This window comes from Danio rerio, chromosome 9 (genome assembly GCF_052040795.2).
Source record: "Danio rerio strain M-AB ecotype USA chromosome 9, GRCz13ab, whole genome shotgun sequence".
In the NCBI taxonomy this organism is placed as follows: Eukaryota; Metazoa; Chordata; class Actinopteri; order Cypriniformes; family Danionidae; genus Danio; species Danio rerio.
The window spans coordinates 55785001-55805220 of NC_141029.1; the positions used below are offsets into that span (position 1 = coordinate 55785001).

General features: G+C 35.1%; 1 protein-coding gene and 2 long non-coding RNA genes across 18 annotated transcripts in view; 2 read left to right on the forward strand and 1 right to left on the reverse strand.

Moving 5' to 3' along the window:
- Positions 1 to 17694, reverse strand: part of LOC147842465 (uncharacterized) — a 180099-nt gene extending 162405 nt beyond the window's left edge. For 9 of the 16 annotated variants that reach the window (XR_015500033.1, XR_015500034.1, XR_015500032.1 and 6 more), the window contains exons 1-5: positions 17613 to 17694; positions 16015 to 16159; positions 14202 to 14304; positions 8328 to 8431; positions 816 to 1048 (exon numbers count right to left, since the gene is read on the reverse strand). This is a non-coding gene — a long non-coding RNA (uncharacterized LOC147842465). Of the gene's footprint in view, positions 1 to 815; positions 1049 to 8327; positions 8432 to 11793; positions 11998 to 14201; positions 14305 to 16014; positions 16160 to 17612 lie in introns of all 16 variants that reach the window. The other 7 variants (XR_015500043.1, XR_015500041.1, XR_015500042.1 and 4 more) reach the window with 2 other exon arrangements.
- LOC147842463 (uncharacterized) overlaps positions 1 to 20220 on the forward strand; it is a 758429-nt gene that overhangs the window by 532976 nt on the left and 205233 nt on the right. The gene's annotated exons all lie outside the window — the stretch shown is intronic.
- dct (dopachrome tautomerase) lies at positions 658 to 20219 on the forward strand. Its single transcript, NM_131555.2, is given in 8 exon segments — positions 658 to 1053; positions 5281 to 5580; positions 8349 to 8449; positions 11812 to 11978; positions 14103 to 14282; positions 16027 to 16162; positions 17690 to 17888; positions 19831 to 20219. Coding segments are annotated over 8 exon segments (1542 nt in total). The 5' UTR covers positions 658 to 770; the 3' UTR covers positions 20007 to 20219.

Sequence of the window (20220 nt, forward strand, 5' to 3'; positions counted from 1 at the left end):
TTAACCCATTGAAAAGAAAAGGTGTATAACAGTGTAATAAATAAAAGTGTTGTTAAAAACCACATTTTGTGTGTCACATGTAGTTAACCATTTATGCCATGGGTAAAGGATGCGTTTCAGTCCGGCTACCACCACAAGTATATTTTAAACCTGAGGGAAGCACTGTACAGTAATAAACAAATAAGCCAATGCTGTAGTTTTTGAACCATAGTAAAAGTACTGTACTTGAATGATTATGCCAATTGCTATGGTAAAAAAATATTCTATAGGGTAGATTATACGACAATACACCACAGTATATGTATACTACTTAAACAACATTTAAGTATACTATTAGAGATTATCAGTTCACTATAGTTAATACAACAGCATTCATTAAGGCAGAGGAAGATTTTATAAACACACTTAGCACTCCTCAGTTGTACATGAGTAGTAAACCCGTGTCATTATTGCATCAAACTTTCCAGAAATCACCACAAAACTGATTGCAGTCTCTTCTGCATGAGTCGAGTCCATTGAGAAACGTCACCTGAGGGCTTTTTTCACTGGCATTGAAGCCACAAACGACTCATTTGTGTCAGGTGACGACCACGGGACGACCCGATAATCCTGCAGTCAGCTGGAGCATATAAAAGCCACGCTTAAAGGGAGCGCTGCGAATCTGCATGCAATGTTTCTGACACGCTAATAACATCGCGTGAAATTCTTAAACACACATTATTTATTCGCACTTACACACACTGAGAGAGCGAGACTGTGTTTTCGCAGAAATGAAGCGCTTTGTGTTGATGCTGTGCTGTTTTGGATGCATGTACCTGTCGGAGGCTCAGTTTCCCAGAGTCTGCTGTACGGTGGAGGGGATCGTGTCTAAAGAGTGCTGCCCGGCGCTGGGATCCGATCCGGCAAACGTCTGCGGGCTGCTGGCGGGACGGGGAAACTGCAGTGATGTTCATGTGGACAGTAAACCCTGGGGAGGACCGTACAGTCTGAGGAACGTGGACGACAGGGAGAGATGGCCAACCAAGTTCTTCAACCGGACCTGCCGCTGCTTTGGTATGAGACAGAAAAGATGATTATTTATTTACTTAACGCCATGTCAGCAGCTAAAGCTATTTTCATGGCATTTCAACATTAATAAATGCTAAGAACATTAATAAATATACAATTAAAAATAGCAAGCTAAGGAAAACAAATTAGATGTGTCTTTAAGAGGGTTAATTTTGGTCACGCTTTATTTTGATGGAGGTTTGTTGAATTTAAGTTACACTGCATCTACATGCAACTAACTCTCATTAGAATATAAGTAGACTGTTAGATTGGGCTCAGTGTAAGTTGACATGTACTTGCAAAATGTCTTATAGTCAGTTTAATGTCTGTTTAAGGGAGAAATATCCAGCTACACTACACACGTTTCAGGCACACACAATTTAGATGGTAATTAACTCCTTATAGGCATTATCACCACCTATTGAATTTCACAAATAGGGTTTCCCAGGTCAGTCATTATATCATTTTTATATCGTACTGATTACTTTAACATCTCTGCAGTTGCTGAACTCAAATTATGTAGATAAAAAATAATTGGTTAAACACTTTTGACTTTATTCACGTGTCCACATACACAAAGAAAACATAATACACCGTCTAATTGTAGGATTAAGTGCAATAAACTAATTCAGGATCTTAACATTGTAATACTTGGTTAAAATCGTTTTGTTGTCAAATATAAAAAGCGAACAATGTGTCATATTAAAATGAATTACTATAGTTAATCATTTAAACAATATATACCATAGTTATAAACTGATTATCTGATTATAAACTACTGTTTTACTAAACTGCAGCAACTGTTAGTAATATATATATATATATATATATATATATATATATATATATATATATATATATATATATATAAAAATATATAAATATATATATATATATATATATATATATATATATATATATATATATATATATATATATATTTATTAATTATTAAAAGTCAATTTGCTTATATTGCTTAATTTGTTGCTACTATAATTACAACAAATTACCAGTAAATTATGGTTCAAAAACAATATATTGCTTACAATAAATTACTATAATATTTAATGTGGGAAACCATTAATTAAAAAGTTATCAGAAAAATTAGCAAATACACACTATTAAATTGTTTGAGTAAAATCTTAATTTAGTGTCATACATTACATGTAGATTTATTTACATATAAAGATGTATTATTGCCTATAATAACTTGCTATTACTTCATTGTATATTAATTATATAAAATATAAATTTTAGAAGGATTCACATTTAAAAATGTTTTCTTTAAAGTCTCTCCAGATCAGAACTGTTGTCTGATAACATTAAAAACAGGGCATTCCACAAGAATATGTTTAACAGATTGGTTTCTTATGCAATACTGACATTTTGGTGGTTCTCCTTTAAGTAAATATCCAATGCGGCATCTTCTATAAACAGTCTCATCATGTCTTGAGGTAAAAAATAAATAAATTTGATTTTCTTTCCATTTCTGGCTGAACAAAAAGTTTCTTTTCTGAGCACTGATCCCATTCTGTCTGCCATTTGTTTAGAAAATAGCCTTTTATTAGTGGCTTTAGATCCGAAGGTGGGATTTTGCACTCCTTTGGCTTTCCTGCTACGGCAATCCAGCATGTCCAGGGATCCAGCAGAAGACTAGTCACGATTACCAGCGATCGTCCTTCATAAGATCGCTGGATCTCATTCACATTAACTATGGACTACAAATCCGCCATTTCTGGACTACATTTTCATACATGCACTCCGTTCACACTCACACATGCTTCCTCATCTAGACTGATTACACTCGCACCACCTGAGGATTGTCAGAGACTGATTGCACACACTATTTAAGCAATACACTCACTCACTCCCATTGTTCCCATTACTGTTAGTGACATTGCAACGCGTTCTCCTAGGGTCTGTTCTTCGTACGTGGATTACTCAGTTAGCTGGATTTGGTTATTGACGATTTGACACGATCCAGGATCGTTTCGTTCTTCAAAGTTGATCTGAGAGTTGTTGTCATGGCAACAGTTCTGCTAGGTCAAACCTGATCGGGAGCAGGTTTAATTCATATAAACAGGATTAGATCGGCTCAGTTCAAGCAAAGATAATAGAGAAATTATGAATTCTGATATTTTCATACAGTAGTAGTTATATACACTTGGGAAAATGCTACATATTTTTTAACTAAATAAATATAAAGTTATAGTCATTAATAAAATAAATAGTTATACATATTAATAAAACTTATGCAATCTGAACCCTCGAAATGAAAGTACAAAGACTGCCACCTGGTGGTGCAAAGAGAAAACTTATTGATATGAACTTTTTAGATCGCTTTAGTACAAATTGTGTATAATAGAAATGCAGAATATGTCACTTTTTTTAAAGCAATAATACATTTATGCAGTCATAAACATGTTTTGATAGTTGATATGCCGGTGATTTGATGCTTCACCAAAGTTGCAGACGCCTTTACCAATATCAAAATGCTTTTGTTCAGTTATTCTTTACACCGATTAAAAAACGGCTACTGTAATAAAGAAAATCTTTTCTAAATGTAGAACCAAATACACTGATTTGCATTGAAATACATGATGAATACTCTTGACAAATGAAAGTGTGAAGCCTGCAGCTCACAAGAAATGTGGAAGGTTATTGCGTGTCATATTTAACGCACCGTTTACTGCTAATTTGATGTAATTTTGCTCACATGGATAACTGAATATTAATCAGATTGCTGACTGCTGTGTCGTCAGCCAATCGTTGCATTGCTGATCATGATTTCGAGGATCGATAGATCTGTCCTTCACAACACACGCAGCGATCTCAGATCAGTTCATCCAGACATTCTAATCTGATTCACGAACTTGTTTGAAAAACCAAATTAGCGAGAGATCAGTTATCAAGATTAAAAGATCCATGATCTGCCAAATCATCTTAGATCATTTAAGTGCGGTACGAAGAACGGACCCCTAGTCTTGTTTTCTCGTGTTTTTTTTTTTTATCTTAGCCTTGTTTATCCAGTTCTCCTGCTTAGCCACCTGCCTTCTGGTAGTGATGGTGAAAGGAAGCTTTCTGAACCAGTGAAGCGCTCGACTCAATTGTATTGGAAAAAGGTTCGTTACTCGAAGCTTTCTAAATCAGAGCTCGATGAGGACCTCTTCTGGTTAAAGTGTGGGAAAGCACTGTGTTGCCATAATGTCAAATGTTTACAACTGGCCAACTCATTCATGTAGTAATACAACAACAGCAACAAACAAGTTACTCAATTACTGTAGTTTTTACACATAAGATCTATTACATTAAACCACTGATGACTGTAGTAACATCCAAGGTATTCAAAAGTTTATTATATTACTACTAGTCCTACTCCAAGCGGGGATCCAACCAGCGATTCCTGCATGGGAGGCGAATGCTCTAGGAGGAGGCTATGTGAGTGATGTGTTTGTGCACTACTCGCCAGCTGGTCTCTGTTAAACACTATATTACGATACGCAGTGGTTTTCTTTAAAGATAGTCGTAAAAAATACGCTAATACACTTTAGTATGGTTCAAAACCTTTTTACTATAAACTACTAATGTATTTTAGTTTAATTACTGGTGTGTGGGACAGGTGCAGTGCTTTGAAACAGTAGAAATGTATGTAATCGATGCCTTATATCTCGCTATACACTTTACTAAGCCATGAGTGTTTAAACCTTTGAATCAAAATTGGAAGCAGTCACGTGGGTGTAGGCGAAAATGAAGCTTGGGACGTCACTGATCACATGATAATGGCAAAACGAATTAAGCTCCGGTACACTGCTTCACTGCGAGATGTATAGTTTTTTTGATGCATGTTTCGAAGCCTCAGCGCACAACGTCAAATCACTACCCTCTGGCCTCTCGCCTGTGTTTGACTATGATTCTGGACTGCTTGTATACATCTGTTTGCACCTGTGTTGACCATTGCTAGCCTGACTTCGAATAAACCTGCATTTGGATCCAAACCTTAGTTGTCATTGTCACTCCCCGGGGTTACAACTATATTATAAAACTTTCTCTGTAGTTCGTTTACTTTGATAAAAATATCAGTAATAATGGGATGCTCCAGTTTAAAAGACTTCAATGTTTGCAGACAGGATATATAATAAATTATGTTCTTCTCTCCTAGAAAGCAGAATAATGAAAATGTACACTTTATCATGGGCTCATAGTCTCTGAAACTATATTTGCTGTTCTGCGCAGGAAACTTTGCCGGCTATAACTGTGGCGAGTGTAAGTTCGGCTGGACGGGGCTGAACTGTGACCAGCGTAAAGCTCCGGTGCTGCGGAAAGACATTCACTCTCTGAGTCCGGAAGAGCTGCAGGAGTTTCTGAACGCACTGGATCTCAGCAAAACCACCGTTCATCCTGATTATATGATCGCCACACAGCACTGGCTCGGCCTGCTGGGACCCAACGGCACAGAACCACAGTTCAGCAACATCTCCATATACGACTTCTTCGTCTGGCAGCATTACTACTCCGTCAGAGACACGCTTCTGGGTCAGTAAAACCACTAGCAGATACTGCACGGTCACTATGACTTCAGACTTTATATTTGGACCGTATTTGTGTTTGTTTTCACATTGATGGATAGTGTTTTACTCATTGTTTTAATTGCATTATAATTTACAGCACAGACAAAATTAATATATAAAGAGAATTTTGTGTTTCCTTGTCTTTCGTATTCATCGATAGTCAATGTTTAGTCACTGTTTAAGGGCAACGTGATATTGAAAGCACAGTCAAAACACATACTACATTTTAGTAAAAACTACACGACAGTATTTACTGGTTTAGCAGTTCACTATAGTTAATACTACTATAATCAACATATTTGGACTATATTTGTGTTCTCCTGTTGTTCACATTCATTGATAAGCAAAGTTTTATTCACCGTTTAAAGACTTTGTGATTTTGAAAGCATTGACAAAATTCAAGTATTAAAGAAAATACACCACATAATAAATGCACCATTATATAATTAATACTATTTTGTATTTAAGTCATATACATGTAAAAGATGGGTGACTTAAATTGTGAAATAAATAAATATTATTTTAGCAGATGCTTTTGGCCAACATGACTTATGCAAATGAGGCATTCAGGATTATAGTAAATATATGGTAAAATATACTTCTGAAATGATAAAAATAACACTAATATTAAAATTAATATGAAGTAAAACAATAATAAATAAATTCAGACTAACCTTGTTATAACTGCTATATAACAAATAGTGTATTGTACAACTCTTAAAAATTATTAAACTATATTTATAGTATTCGATAAAACCAAAAGACAATTAACATGATATGAACATTGACTATTCATGTTTTATTATTAATATATTAATATTGAAGAAAATATAAATTTTACCCAAAATGTAACTAAGCATCAGTTTTGCAGTGCTTTGTTCGCCAAAAAAAATGCATTTTTCAGTTTTAATTATAATAAATTTTAAACAATTAAAATATATATAGAATTTGGAATAAATAAGACTTTCATGCATTCATAAAGATATGTTTTGCTAACTTTTTCTAATAAACTATTGCAGACTTTGCAATGGTTTTAGAATTTTAAATAAATACGTTTAGAAATTACGCCAGAGTTTCACAATTTTATTTTTTCAAAGAAAAATGAAAACAAAATTTGGTAAAAAAATAAAAACATTTTAGACATCTCTTAAATTCCAAAGACTGTATTGTATTTTCCACTTATTTAATCATTCACTTATTTACTGACATTTGAATAATTTTTAAAAGTGTATGCATTTTAATCTATTTTACACATCTATTAAATGCAATATAAATGAATATCTTTGTTTAGGTTTTTTTTTCTATGCATGTCATTATTTGAATAGATTAGGTACTCAACTTAACTTCTATAGCACTTTCAACAAACCACAATGGGTACCAAAGTGCTGTACATAAAACGCATGCAAATATACACAAAACCAAAATACACTCGCATCACATGATTAAAAGCTAAAGAAAATAAGTTTGTTTTCAGTGACCTCTGAAAAGACTCAAAAGTTTTAGCTGATCTTTAAGAGAGTGGAAGATCGTTCCAAAGTCTCGGAGCTGCGACTGAGAAAGCTCTATCACCTCGACATTTTAAGAGTGATCTAGGAACTTGCAAATAGAGACGATCCATAGAAATCTCACAGGTTGGTGCAAAATAATTAGTTCAGAAATATACTCAGGGGCCAGGCCATGGAGGGATTTATAAACATACAACAGAACTTTGTACTGAATTCTGAACTGGATTGGCAGCCAGTGTAGAGAAACAAGTACAGGTGTAAAGTGTTCTTATTTTTTTTGTGCCTGTTAAGAGCCTGGCAGCTGCGTTTTGAACAAGCTGCAGTCGCAAGAGAGAGGCTTGACTCACACCCAGATACAGTGCATTGCAATAGTCCAGACGAGAAGAGAAAGCATGAACAACCCTCTCAAATCACTGAACGAGAGGACAGACTTCAGCTTGGCAATATATCTAAAAAAGAAAAAACTATTTTTGACAACCGCATTAATTTGCTGATCAAATTTTTGCTCAAAGATGACACCAAGACTCTTTACAAAGGAATGTATTTTCCCAGGAAGCAATGAGGGACTGCCATTAGAACCCGAACCTTTTTGGCCAAAAACAATGAATTCACACTTGTCTTCATTCAGTTGGAGAAAGTCATTTGCTGACCAACACTCAAATCAGCCAAACAATTAAACAAAGCCTAAAGGGAGGATTGATCCCTAGATTTTTTTTATCCTAGATTTTATACTGTTGATTATCAAAATCGAATTAAAATAAATGACTATAATAAAGTCAGGAAAAAAATAAGCAGTTAAATATACCGGTCCCACTTTATATTAAGTGTCCTTAACTACTATGTACTTACATCAGAAAATAAATACAATGTACTTGCTGTGTTTATAATGTATTTGAGAACACTTGTGGTGCTTTTAAGTTGGGATAGAGGTTGGGTTATGGACAGGTTTGGAGGCATGGGTAGGTTTAAGGGTGGGTTAAGGTGTAAGGGATGGTCAACAGTGTATTTACAAATGTAATTACAAATGTTAGTTACAGATGTGATTACATAAATGTATTTAATCAAGCATAAGTACACAGTAAATACATGTATTTACACATTTACATATTTACGTATTAATTCCTGTGTAAGTACATGTTAGTTAAGGCCACTTAATATAAAGTGGGACCAATATACCAAAATGTGTTGTATATAGTGCTTGTTTCACCTTCACATGCATTTCCGGCAGGTCCTGGACGTCCTTTTAAAGCCATCGACTTCTCGCACAAAGGCCCAGCGTTCATCACCTGGCACAGATATCACCTGCTCAGCCTGGAGAGAGAACTACAGGTCAGACGAAACACCACATTTACACTTCAACACTCAAAAATGTACACATTTCAATTCCATTTGTAAGTGATAAAGCAGTAGTTTTCAAACTGTGGTATGTGTACCACTAGTGGTATGCAGGCTTTCTTCTAGTGGTACACGGAGGAATGAAATATGTCATGTACATGCTAAACACATTTAAAAATTTATCAAAAATGTTGTATATAATATGTCATATATGACTATCAGCCTATATTTCTGAGGTAATCTGCCACACTTTTTTAACTCTGCAGAGTTGTAGCTGCTTTACTGGGCCTTATATTGTAATACTACTGTATTTCAATACTGCTCATTTTGGTGGTACTTGGAGAGACTTATTTTTTTCTAAGGTGGTACTTTAGAACCACTGTGATAAAGTATTAAAACTAAGCAACTTTCTTTTTTTCTTTTAAACAAACGTTTTTGCTTAATTCTTCACAATTTCTTTGTAAATATTCTGTATACTTACAAAATGTCTAATTGAAAACTGTTTAAATACATTTTAAGTAACTAAAAAAAAAGTTAAACTGTTGATTTTATTCATAGTGGCTTAAATATTTTTGCCTTTTACTTCAGATTTAAATTTAAGTATTAAAACTCTAATTATTTTCTGTACTTTCTTTATTAGGCTGTATTTACATGTCTGTTTTAATGACTGTAGATCCTCAGTTTTGCTCTAGCTAGCTGCCAGTATACAATTAAATGCAAGTCTTTTATTATTATAATTATAAGTTTATTTTCGCAACATAACTAAATCATTTATGTCAGTGTTTGATGATGATTTTATAGTTATAAGTAGTGTTACTGAAGTTTGTCCTGCGCGCTTGCGGTTCTTTTTTTAGTTACTTCTTTGGTTTGGTGCGTTAATCTGATCGTTACTATTATTCAAAAGAAGGTAATGATTCGCACTCAATTGCTTCATACTGTTTTTATTCTTACTTTTTCTTACATTTTACGGATGATAACAGACAAACAGACGTTTCAGCACTGAGGAAGGCTTTGTGCCGAAACGTCTGTTTGTCTGTTATCACCCGTAAAATGTAAGAAAAAGTAAGAATAAAAACAGTATGAAGCAATTGAGTGCGAATCATTACCTTCTTTTGAATAATAGTTACAAGTAGTGGCAAAAGTTCTCTTTAAAAAAAAAGAAGAAAAGTTAAAGGTGCAGCAGGTGATCTTCCACAATGCTAACAGCTTAGCATAAATCTCTGAATCACAGTCTCTCCCCTGCCGTCTAGAGCCACGCCTCCTGAAACACGAGCACCGCAAAAGAACCCTCTCTCATGTGTTAAAAGCGACTAATGCTTGTCCGGTGGCGTGCAACCAAACTGACATGCGATTTCAGAGTTAATATTTAGAGTTGCATTGTATACAATATAGGAAGAGACTAGGTAGAAAAAAGCGCTATTTACTTGTGTTTTGTTGTTGAACTAATTAAAATCTACATTATCGATGCTGTAAAAGGTAAATAAAACTGAAAACAGTCTTATCAATCTTTCACTGGAAGATTTTAGTGACTGAACAACACTTCTGTGCTGATATAACCCATTTATAACAACAACATCTAACTTTACATCAGCTTTGCGTGAAGCTAAAACAGTTTTAAAACAGAACATGACCTGTCTAAGAGAAATCCTTCAGACATGGTGTCATCCTTTCTCCAGCGTGCAAAGGTAACTCCAATATTGATTCAGGTTTATAAAAAGTTGATTCAACATGTTTTTACGATCTCTCCCTCTCTCGTGAACGCGCGGCGGTCAGCGGAGCTGCGTATAAAAGGCTGCACAGTTGTTCAAATCTGCATTCGCTGACAGACAGTTTGAGCTACTTATCGGGATTATGAGAGATGTCCGCTCGACTCTATTTAATTGGATGAACATTTTTAGTTTTATGCCTTACCCAAAATATAAAAATACATAAACACATTTAGATCATTTACTGTAATCATTACTATTAGACTGTGAAAAGACTTTCAACCAGCATAACTAAACATGCTTCTGAAGACAATCACCTACTGCACCTTTAATATTCTCAGCAATAGAATGAGCTAGAATCTAAATTCTGTGAAAATCAATGGACAGCTTAATTGTTTTGCTTTCAAATGATGCATACATCTCAATAAAATTTTTTTTAAAAAGACACTTATTTGCAGTCCAGGGTCACAAATCAAAAGGACAATCAGTTCCTTTTGATTTGTGACCCTGGACTGCAAATAAGTCTTTTTTTTTTTTTTTAACATACCCCTGCAGAACATATTCTGGGTTGGGTGTGTGTGTGTGTGTGTGTGTGTGTGTGTGTGTGGTTCAGCCCACGGGCCGCCAATTGAATAGCCCTGCATTAGACTCAGGAGAGCGTGCTATTTTACGTTTAGTTTTTTGTTTTGAGTAGTTGAGTGAAGACGTTTGGTATGTTGAAGAGGTCTCCTTTCATGCTTTTCTTTCAATATTTAGCTTAATACAGCTAGTAGGTTTTGTTATAAAGTTGAAGTCAGAGTTATTAGCCCCCTGTATATTTCTCTCACAATTTCTGTATGACGAAGATGTTTTTCAACACATTTCTAAACCTAATATCTTTAATAACAGATTTCTTTTATCTTCGCATGATGACAGCACATAATATTAGACTCGATATTTAGAAGACACTACTATTCAGCAAGGCTTAACTCGGTTAATTAGGCATGTTAGGATAGTAGGGCAAGTCATTGTATAACATTGGTTTGTTCTGTAGACCAGGGGTTCCCGAAATTTTCAGCCAGCGACCCCCAAAATGACAATGCCAGTGACTCGCAACCCTCAATATCCTCGGAGGTGGTTATAAATACAGAAACCTGGCATGCAATGGCGGAAACACACCAATAGAAAAGTCTATTCGCTTAATTTTTTTTAATGTATGCCAGTGATGTAAATGTGCCAGAAAGTTTAACCTTGTACTTTAAAATCAATCTGCCACTATTGCTGTGTCTTTAATATAATAAACATTATCAAACATTACCTGAGGTAACTAGTAACTACAAGCTAATATATAGTATATAGTAACTATAAACAACTATTTTTTCAGTAGGTAATGGATAAAATACACTAATACTTATGGTTTAATAAAAATAAATAGATTTTTGGAAATCACCAGGCGACCCCCCCCCCCTTCATTATCCCGCGACCCCTCGGGGGGTCCCGACCTCCACATTGAGAACCCCTGCTGTAGACAATCCAAAACAAATAATGCTTAAGTGTTTTACAGGTCCTTTTGTAAACACTCAAATCTATTATATGTTTTGGCAAACAAATATCCCTAGACTAATAATAACATATAAGTCATGTAACACTGACTTTTTCTTTCCATCTTAGAAACTGACGGGTAATGAGAACTTCGCCGTGCCGTACTGGAACTTTGCGACAGGCCAGTCAGAGTGTGACGTGTGCACAGACTCTCTGCTGGGAGGACGAGACCCCAGTGACCCATCCCGAATCAGCCCGCGTTCACGGTTCGCCCGCTGGGGAGTCGTGTGTGACAGGTGAGCTCTGACCAAACACCTTCAGAAATGAAGAAAACACAGCTCACCCAAAAAAATTTACATTCAAATTCACCCTTCATTTGCTATAGACCATTTCAATATGGCAATATCATTGGTCCATGAACTGTTCCTGCTTGTCATCAAACCATTTCAGAGCTGTAATAATTGACAATTCAGTAATAACAAACGTTAGCACCGCTGTAAAAAAAAAAAAAAAAACTTATTAATATGTGTAAATCTTTGGGTTTTCAGAAGCTAAGGAATAAAGACCACTGTTATTGTTTACATCCCTTAAAACGGTCTATAACAAGTTTGAGTTTCTTTTTTTTCTGTAGAAACACAAAACAAGATATTTTAAAGAATGTTATGAAGTAGCTTAGAAACTTGTAACCATTGACTTCAATAGCATATTTGGTTTTCCTACTAGGCATATCAATGATTTCTGGGTTTATCATTTCCTTTCTGTTGCGATTATGTTCATCATGACATACAATATTATCAGGATATTGGCATAAGCTACAAAAAAAAAAAAGGTTATTTTAACAGTTATAATAACTCAAAATAGATAGTGTAATGCTTTGTGATCTAAACAAAAACCACTAACGCTAACATAATTAGATAAGGGGATAGTTCAACCATGGCGAGGCAGTGGCGCAGTAGGTAGTGCAATCGCCTCACAGCAAGAAGGTCGCTGGGTTCGAACCTCGGCTCTGTTGGCGTTTCTGTGTGGAGTTTGCATGTTTTTCCTGCCTTCGCGTGGGTTTCCTCCGGGTGCTCCTGTTTCCCCCACAGTCCAAAGACATGCGGTACAGGTGAATTGGGTAGGCTAAATTGTCCGTAGTGTATGAGTGTGTGTGTGTGGATGTTTCCCAGAGATGGGTTGCGGCTGGAAGGGCATCCGCTGCGTAAAAACTTGCTGGATAAGTTGGTGGTTCAGTCCGCTGTGGCGACCCCGGATTAATAATGGGACAAAGCCAACAAGAAAAATTATAGTTCACCCAAGACATAACATTTAAATTCACCATTCATTTGTTATAAAAAAGTTTGAGTATCTTTTTGTTCTGTTTAACACAAATATTTTAAAGGAATGTTATTAAGTAGTTTAAAAACTTGTAAACATTGACTTCCATTGCATATTTGGTTTTCCTACTATGGATATTAGGGGTGTAACGATACACCAAAGGCACGGTTCAGTTCAGTTCACGGTTTTGGAGCCACGGTTCGGTTTCTGTTTACTGTGGGGTTAGGGTTGATGTCATCCTAACAGCACTGCTAAGGAACAATAGGTTCACTTAATAACAAGAACATCTTTACTTTCTCTTCATTAACTTTGCCATCACATTTTTACTACAGTCAGGATACTAGAGTAAACAGCTAAAATTAAATAAATACCTCCAATATAGACTAATCAGAAAAAACTATTGTCTTTAGTGCAGCCATCTTAACCAAGTAAACTGAAATTAAATAAAAAACTGCAGTGTAGACTAGTGAAAGATCAACAGGCTTGTCCTCTCTAAGGACATTTAGAATATTCAATTAAGTTTTAAGTTCTTCAAAAACACCTTAATGTCCACATTCTCAGGTGCGAGGCTTGATTTCCGTGCAGACACAGTGAATGCTCAATTATTGCTCACTGAATCTGCTGTTAATATCCATGTTGATCAATCATCATGCCTAAAAGAATTCAATTATTAAAGTGACGATTGGGTGCGGATACATATAGGGTATCATATAAAACTAAATGTGCGGACGGGTGGATGATTAGTATGAATCAACATATTCAAGAGTCATTTCAGCTGATCCGCGCATCTCTACCTCCCGTTCTCTTTCTCTCTTTCCATGCCTGCCATATCTGAAAGTCTTCACGACAGCTGATTGGTCAGGAGAGCGATCTATCATCATTTGGCGACAACAATAACACTTTACAATAAATAACGTCTCATTAGTAAACATTAGAAACAGTGAGAAATAGCCATACATTATAATCATACATTAAAAGTTAAATATGTTATTATTATACGAGCAGCATTGGTTATATTCATGACAAGATTTGTAATCTAGGGAGCAGAATGAGACGCATCTAGCTATTAAAAATCTGTAATGACATGCATATTTTCCTTTCAGTCTGGATGAATATAATCGTCTGGTGACTCTGTGTAACGGCACCAATGAGGGATCACTGCGCAGAGGAGCAGCGATGAGCACTAATGTGACTTTACCAACCATGAATGATGTGAGAAGCTGCCTGAACCTCAGAGACTTCGACAGTCCACCGTATTTCACCAACTCCACCTTCAGCTTCAGGTAGAGAGACAGCACACTTCACCTAAAAATAAACGCATTCCATCATGGATTACTCACCCTCAGACATCTTCGGTATAATCTTTCGTTCTTCATTTCAACACATTAAAGTTGTAGCCAGAGATGTTAAAAATATATTTCAAAATAATTGTAAAACTGCTAAGCTCAATATTATTACCCTTTTTAAAGGTGCTGTATGTCAGTTTTTGACTCTTTTAAAGCAGGAAAACACCATATGTTTGCAGATATTTCAGAAACGTGCCAAGTAAACATTCTTGTTTATCTGAAAAGCAATGCTGAAGTCAGATAATCAGCTTTGAACGTGCTTTACGTGCTGGATCGGCTGTCTTTGTTTTGGTTCATTTAACCCGCCCACTGCCAGTTTAGCCAATCAAACTTCAGCACTCCAAGTTGCCTTGATGGAAAACAGCGTATTTCATTCATTCAGTCAGGAAAGCGCTCAAAGCATGCATCTGTGACTGAAATGTGACCTGCGGTGGACAGTGGCAGACTCCGAAATGAGATGCTGATTCAGAGTTCCACATGAGGTTATTACTTAGCAAATAATATAAGAGTAAGCATTAGGTGAGCAGGTTACATTGTATCCCTGTGTCCTAACAACACGTTATAAGATTTGCAATGATAAGCAATTTGGCAGTTTTGGCAGCAAAACAACTGACTACAGAGTTATGGGATTAACAAAAATTCAATCTGTAAAAAATTTTTTATGCTTTAAATGAGGAAAATAAACATGCGTTATGGATGTGACAAGTCTGCGAGTTTACAGTATACAACATATTTTGTAGAAATTCTGTGAATAAAACTGCACAACCTAAAATAAATAATGCTCATCAAAAAGATAAGAGTTAGCTCTCTATAGATCAAAAATGATTGATTTTATTTTATTTTGACATTTTTGAGGGAAAAGCTTTATTATGGATGTGACACTTTTTCGTTATGGATGTGAAATTGCCATGTGTGTGACTTTGATAAATCAAATATAATAGTTTGAAAACATTGACAGAGACATTTTTATGTATTTTTTAAAGTACTGAAAAACACTTGCCTAGTAGAAATGGCTTCGCTATTTTGGTGAAAACATTTTTCTTTCCATGGCAAAGTTGACATTTGCATGGAATTGCTTATATACATTAATAATTAACCTAGTTAAGCCTTTAAATATTCCTTTAGGCTGTATAGAAGTGTCTCAAAAAATATCTAGTCAAATATTATTTACTTTCATCATGGCAAAGATAAAATAATAGTTTTAATAACTAATTTCTTATAACTGCTTTATGTTCAGAAATGCATTGAAAAAAAATCTTCTCTCCTCTAAAGAGAAATTGGGAAAAATTAAAAATAAATAAGCGGTCTAATATTTCAGACGGGCTAATAATTCTGACTTCAACTGTGTGTGTGTGTATACAGTATATATATACAGTATATATATATACACACATTTCTGAAGGATCATGCGATTAAAACAAATTATAAAAAATATTGTAAAATGCTTTTAAAATTGAAAACTTTAAACAGTAAATATTGTAAAATGTTAATGCTTTGCTGTACTTTGGATAAAATAAATCAAAACTTATGTTTAAAAATGATCTCACTGTGGTAAAATTTCTGACCAGTAGTGCAAATCATACACGCAAATTTTTATATAAATTCATAGGTTAAATGTCCATTTACAAAACCGGTCATGCTGTGGGTCAGTTTTGATGTCTTACTCTACCTTTACTTGAAGGAATGCACTGGAGGGATATGATAAGCCGGATGGAGAGCTGGACACATCAGTGTCCAATCTACACAACCTGGTTCATCAGTTCCTCAATGGGACCAGCGCTCTGTCTCACTCCGCTGCCAATGACCCAATATTTCTGGTAATATAAACAAGAAATTCTAAATTACAAGAACATTACCATTCCTAAACACTGGTTCTGATTCACTCAGGCTTTACACACTTCAGATGTTTTATCTGTATGCACAGTGTACATGTTTTCATGGTTTAAGATCCACATTTCATATGAATGACCAAGGGTTAACGATTAATAGTGGACATTTACACAATGACGTTACACAATTCCTGGGTCAACAATTTGCGGCGTCTGTGTCACTATAAAGCATAACTGCTAAACATATTGCAATAAAAACCAATATCATGTCGATAATGGCTATCAATTTTATCCTGTATATATAGACTTGTTGTTGGAAACGCAAAACAAAAACAAACTTCACAAACGTTTTCCGTTTGACATTTTCCCGCTCACTCTTGATGGTTACTACATACAGTCTACCCCTAAACATACCCCTCACAGCAGAGTAAAAAAAGTAATAGTTTTGTACAGTGTCGAAAACATTGCATTTCCAAAGCACGTGACGAATTGGGTAAAGTCTAGGTAGGATACAGCAGTGGATGCACATCAATGAAGCACCATTTTTGTGGCGCTGTATAATAACAATTAATATTTTTACAGTACTGTGACTGATTAAGGATTTCTGTAGGGGTAGACTTTAATAAATTACAATTTATTGGGTAATTTAATAAGTAATATTCAGTACAACTAAGTTGCTGCTTTTCCATCCCTGCTGAAAAATCCAACTTAACCCTACTAAAAAAAACTGCTTAAACCAGCCCAGGCTGGTTGGCTGGTCTAAGCTGGTCAGTCAGGCTGGTTTTAGAGGGGTTTTGGCCATTACCAAGCTGGTTTCCAGCCATTTCCCGCCTGGTCTTAGCTGGTCAGGCTGGGAGATGACCAGCTAACACGAGCTTGACCAGCTAAGACCAGGCTGGAAATGGCTGGAAACCAGCCTGGAAATGGCCTAAACCCCTCTAAAACCAGCCTGGCTGACCAGCTTAAACCAGCCAACCAGCCTAGGCTAGTTTAAGATGGATTTTTCCAGCCGTTTTCAGCCTGACTAGGCTGGTCGAGCTGGTTTTCATCTCCCAGCCTGACCAGCTAAAACCAGGCTGGAGAGGCTTAAAACCAACCTGGAAGTGGCCAAAACCCTCTAAAACCAGCCTGGTTGACCAGCCAACCATCCTAGGCTGGTTTAAGCTGGATTTTTCAGCAGGGATTACAGTGAGGTTGGTTTACAGTTTGAGTAGACAATAATAAAACACAATTTTATTATTATATAATAATAATAATAATAATAATAATAATATAAATAATTTTTTTTTGCAGGCCGCAACCGTAACGTTATCTCATCTAGCAACAACCCGCCATTTGTCGGTATTTAAAGCCTACTAACTAGAAAAAAAAGCTATTTAACACAAACACTATTTTAAAACTATGCAAGTAGGCTAGATCTGCAAGTGTGAAACCATACCTGGGGTTAATAATGACGATAATCCGATGCTCCGAAAGTGTAAAAACACCGCTAATTTCTCTTTCACATCTGAACAGGTGCTCCACGCATTCACCGACGCCATATTTGATGAATGGATGAGACGCTTCCGTGAAAACGAAACTTTCCCGGATGAAATGGCTCCAATCGGACACAACAGGCATTATAATATGGTGCCCTTCTTCCCACCTGTGACCAATGAGGAGATTTACATCGCATCTGAACAGCTCGGATATTCATACTCCATCGACCTCGAAGGTAAATAAACAAAAACACAGGCTACTTCAGACTTTACCTCAGAATTTAAAATATGCCTTTATTTACTCACACATATTGGTCCAAACGCATATTGCTGTTTTAAAGACTAGAACATATATGTCAAGTAAGAAAACAGCCATAGCAGGGATTATTTTAATGGTTGAATGTTAGCCTAGTTGCATAAAGATATTGATGTAAAATTGGTTTTATGGGACATTTTACCAGAAAGGTACACCATCTGTCCCTGAAATAAAAACATAAATACAGTGAATAAGTATTTCATCCTTAAAAATGTCTAAAGTGAAATATATCATTCATTTGGTTCTCAGATTTCTTTTCTTTATTAAAAACACCTTACAAATGTACAAAAGTCTTGTCCTTGTCCTCAGCCCAGTTGAACCAACATCTTTAATAGTTTTGTTATGCAAACTGTTATTTAGAACACAAAAAACTTCAGAAATAGCACGTTTAAGTTGTTATCATTCACATCAATTGATTAAAAACATTCATTTATATATAAATCAAACAAAACAAAAAATACTTCAAGTATAATACAAATACATTTACAATTGTCCCCATGTCTGGTTAGTCCTGTCACATTTGCATGAAATTTAACATAATATGCATGCAATACACCGTTAAGCTTATCAGAAGTGGCATTATTTGATGTAGAAGAAGCTGACCGTGATCAAGGATGAATTGTATGACTTTTCTGACGAAGCCAAGCTTATGTCAGGCCCTGTCACATTTTGAAAGTGAAAATGTACGTTTATTCCTGTCACAGGAATAACATAAAGTTTAATACATAAGATAGATTTAATTTAATACAAATTAGGGTTTAAACGATATATACAGAATCAATATCACAATGTGTGTATCTGCAGTATTCAAATGGCAGGATTTAATTATTTATTAAATAGATATATATTTAAAAATATGTGATGTAGTGTAATGTAATGTGTATTTTTATACCGCATTTATTGTGTATGGCCATAAACCTAAACCGCTTTACAATCATTGGGGGGTGGGGGGGGTTCTCCATATTTTTATATAAATAAATAAATAAATAAACAAATATACCAATATATATTTATACTATGATGACCATGTTGTTTTACAGTTTGATTGTTCAATTTCTGTACTTAAATGCTGTTACACTCCCTAACCATACAGCACTTTTATTTTTGATCAGTTGATCTAAATTAATAAGATCTTCCCAAATAGAGCTATTCAGATAATCTGGTGAATTATGTCTATATTCATATCGCAATATGCAGTTACAATATAAGTCAGAATTATTAGCACCCTTTATATTTCGTTTTAAAGGGAATTTTTTACTCAGCACATTTCTAATCATAATAGTTTTAATAACTCATTTCTAATAACTGACTTATTTTCCTTTATCATGATGACAGCACATAATATTAGACTAGATATTCTTCAAGACACGAGTATTCAGCTTAAAATATCAATTAAAGGCTTGACTAGGTTAATTAGGTTAAAGTTAGGGTAATTGGGCAAGTCATTGTATAACAGTGGTTTGTTCTGGAAACAATCCAAAACAAATATTGCTTAAAGGGGCTAATAATATTGACCTTAAAATGGGTTTTAAACTATTAAGAACTGCTTTTATTCTAGCCGAAATAAATTAAATAAGACTTTCTCCAGAAGAAAAAATATTATAGGAAATACTTTGAACAAAATCAAACATCATTTGTGGATTATAGGGTGAATAATTTTGACTTCAACTTTATATCACAGCAAAACAAATGATCTAAATGCCAGATTTGTATTAATTTCGTGCAGCCCTAATTACAATAGCAAACAATTATATTACATTGCAGTAATATTTCACTATTTTTTCTTTATTATACAGCAGAATAACAATTCAAAAACTAAATCCTAATACTAATAGACCTTTTATTTATATATTTTTTTCCAGAACTGGACAACAGACCGGCTATGTTTTTGCTGGGCAGCACTCTGGGAGGAATATTTCTGGGGCTGCTCCTGCTGTTGATCGTGTTGGTGTTGTACATTCAGCAGAGGAGAAAACGCGAGTTTGAGCCACTCCTGAACGCTGAGTTCACAAACACAAAATATTCAGGGGAAGCATAACACACACACACACACACAGTCCCAAATCCTATGGAGCTTAAAATATGCTGAAACAATCTAAATTTGAACTGTGGTTATTTAAATTCTTAACTTTGAAATGTAATAAAACTGATTATTATATGCCATTAAAATGGTTTTGAGTTTGAATTTCTTAAAACTTATATAATATATTGTCAATGCTGTGTATCATATTATTAAAAGTTTGATTGTTTAC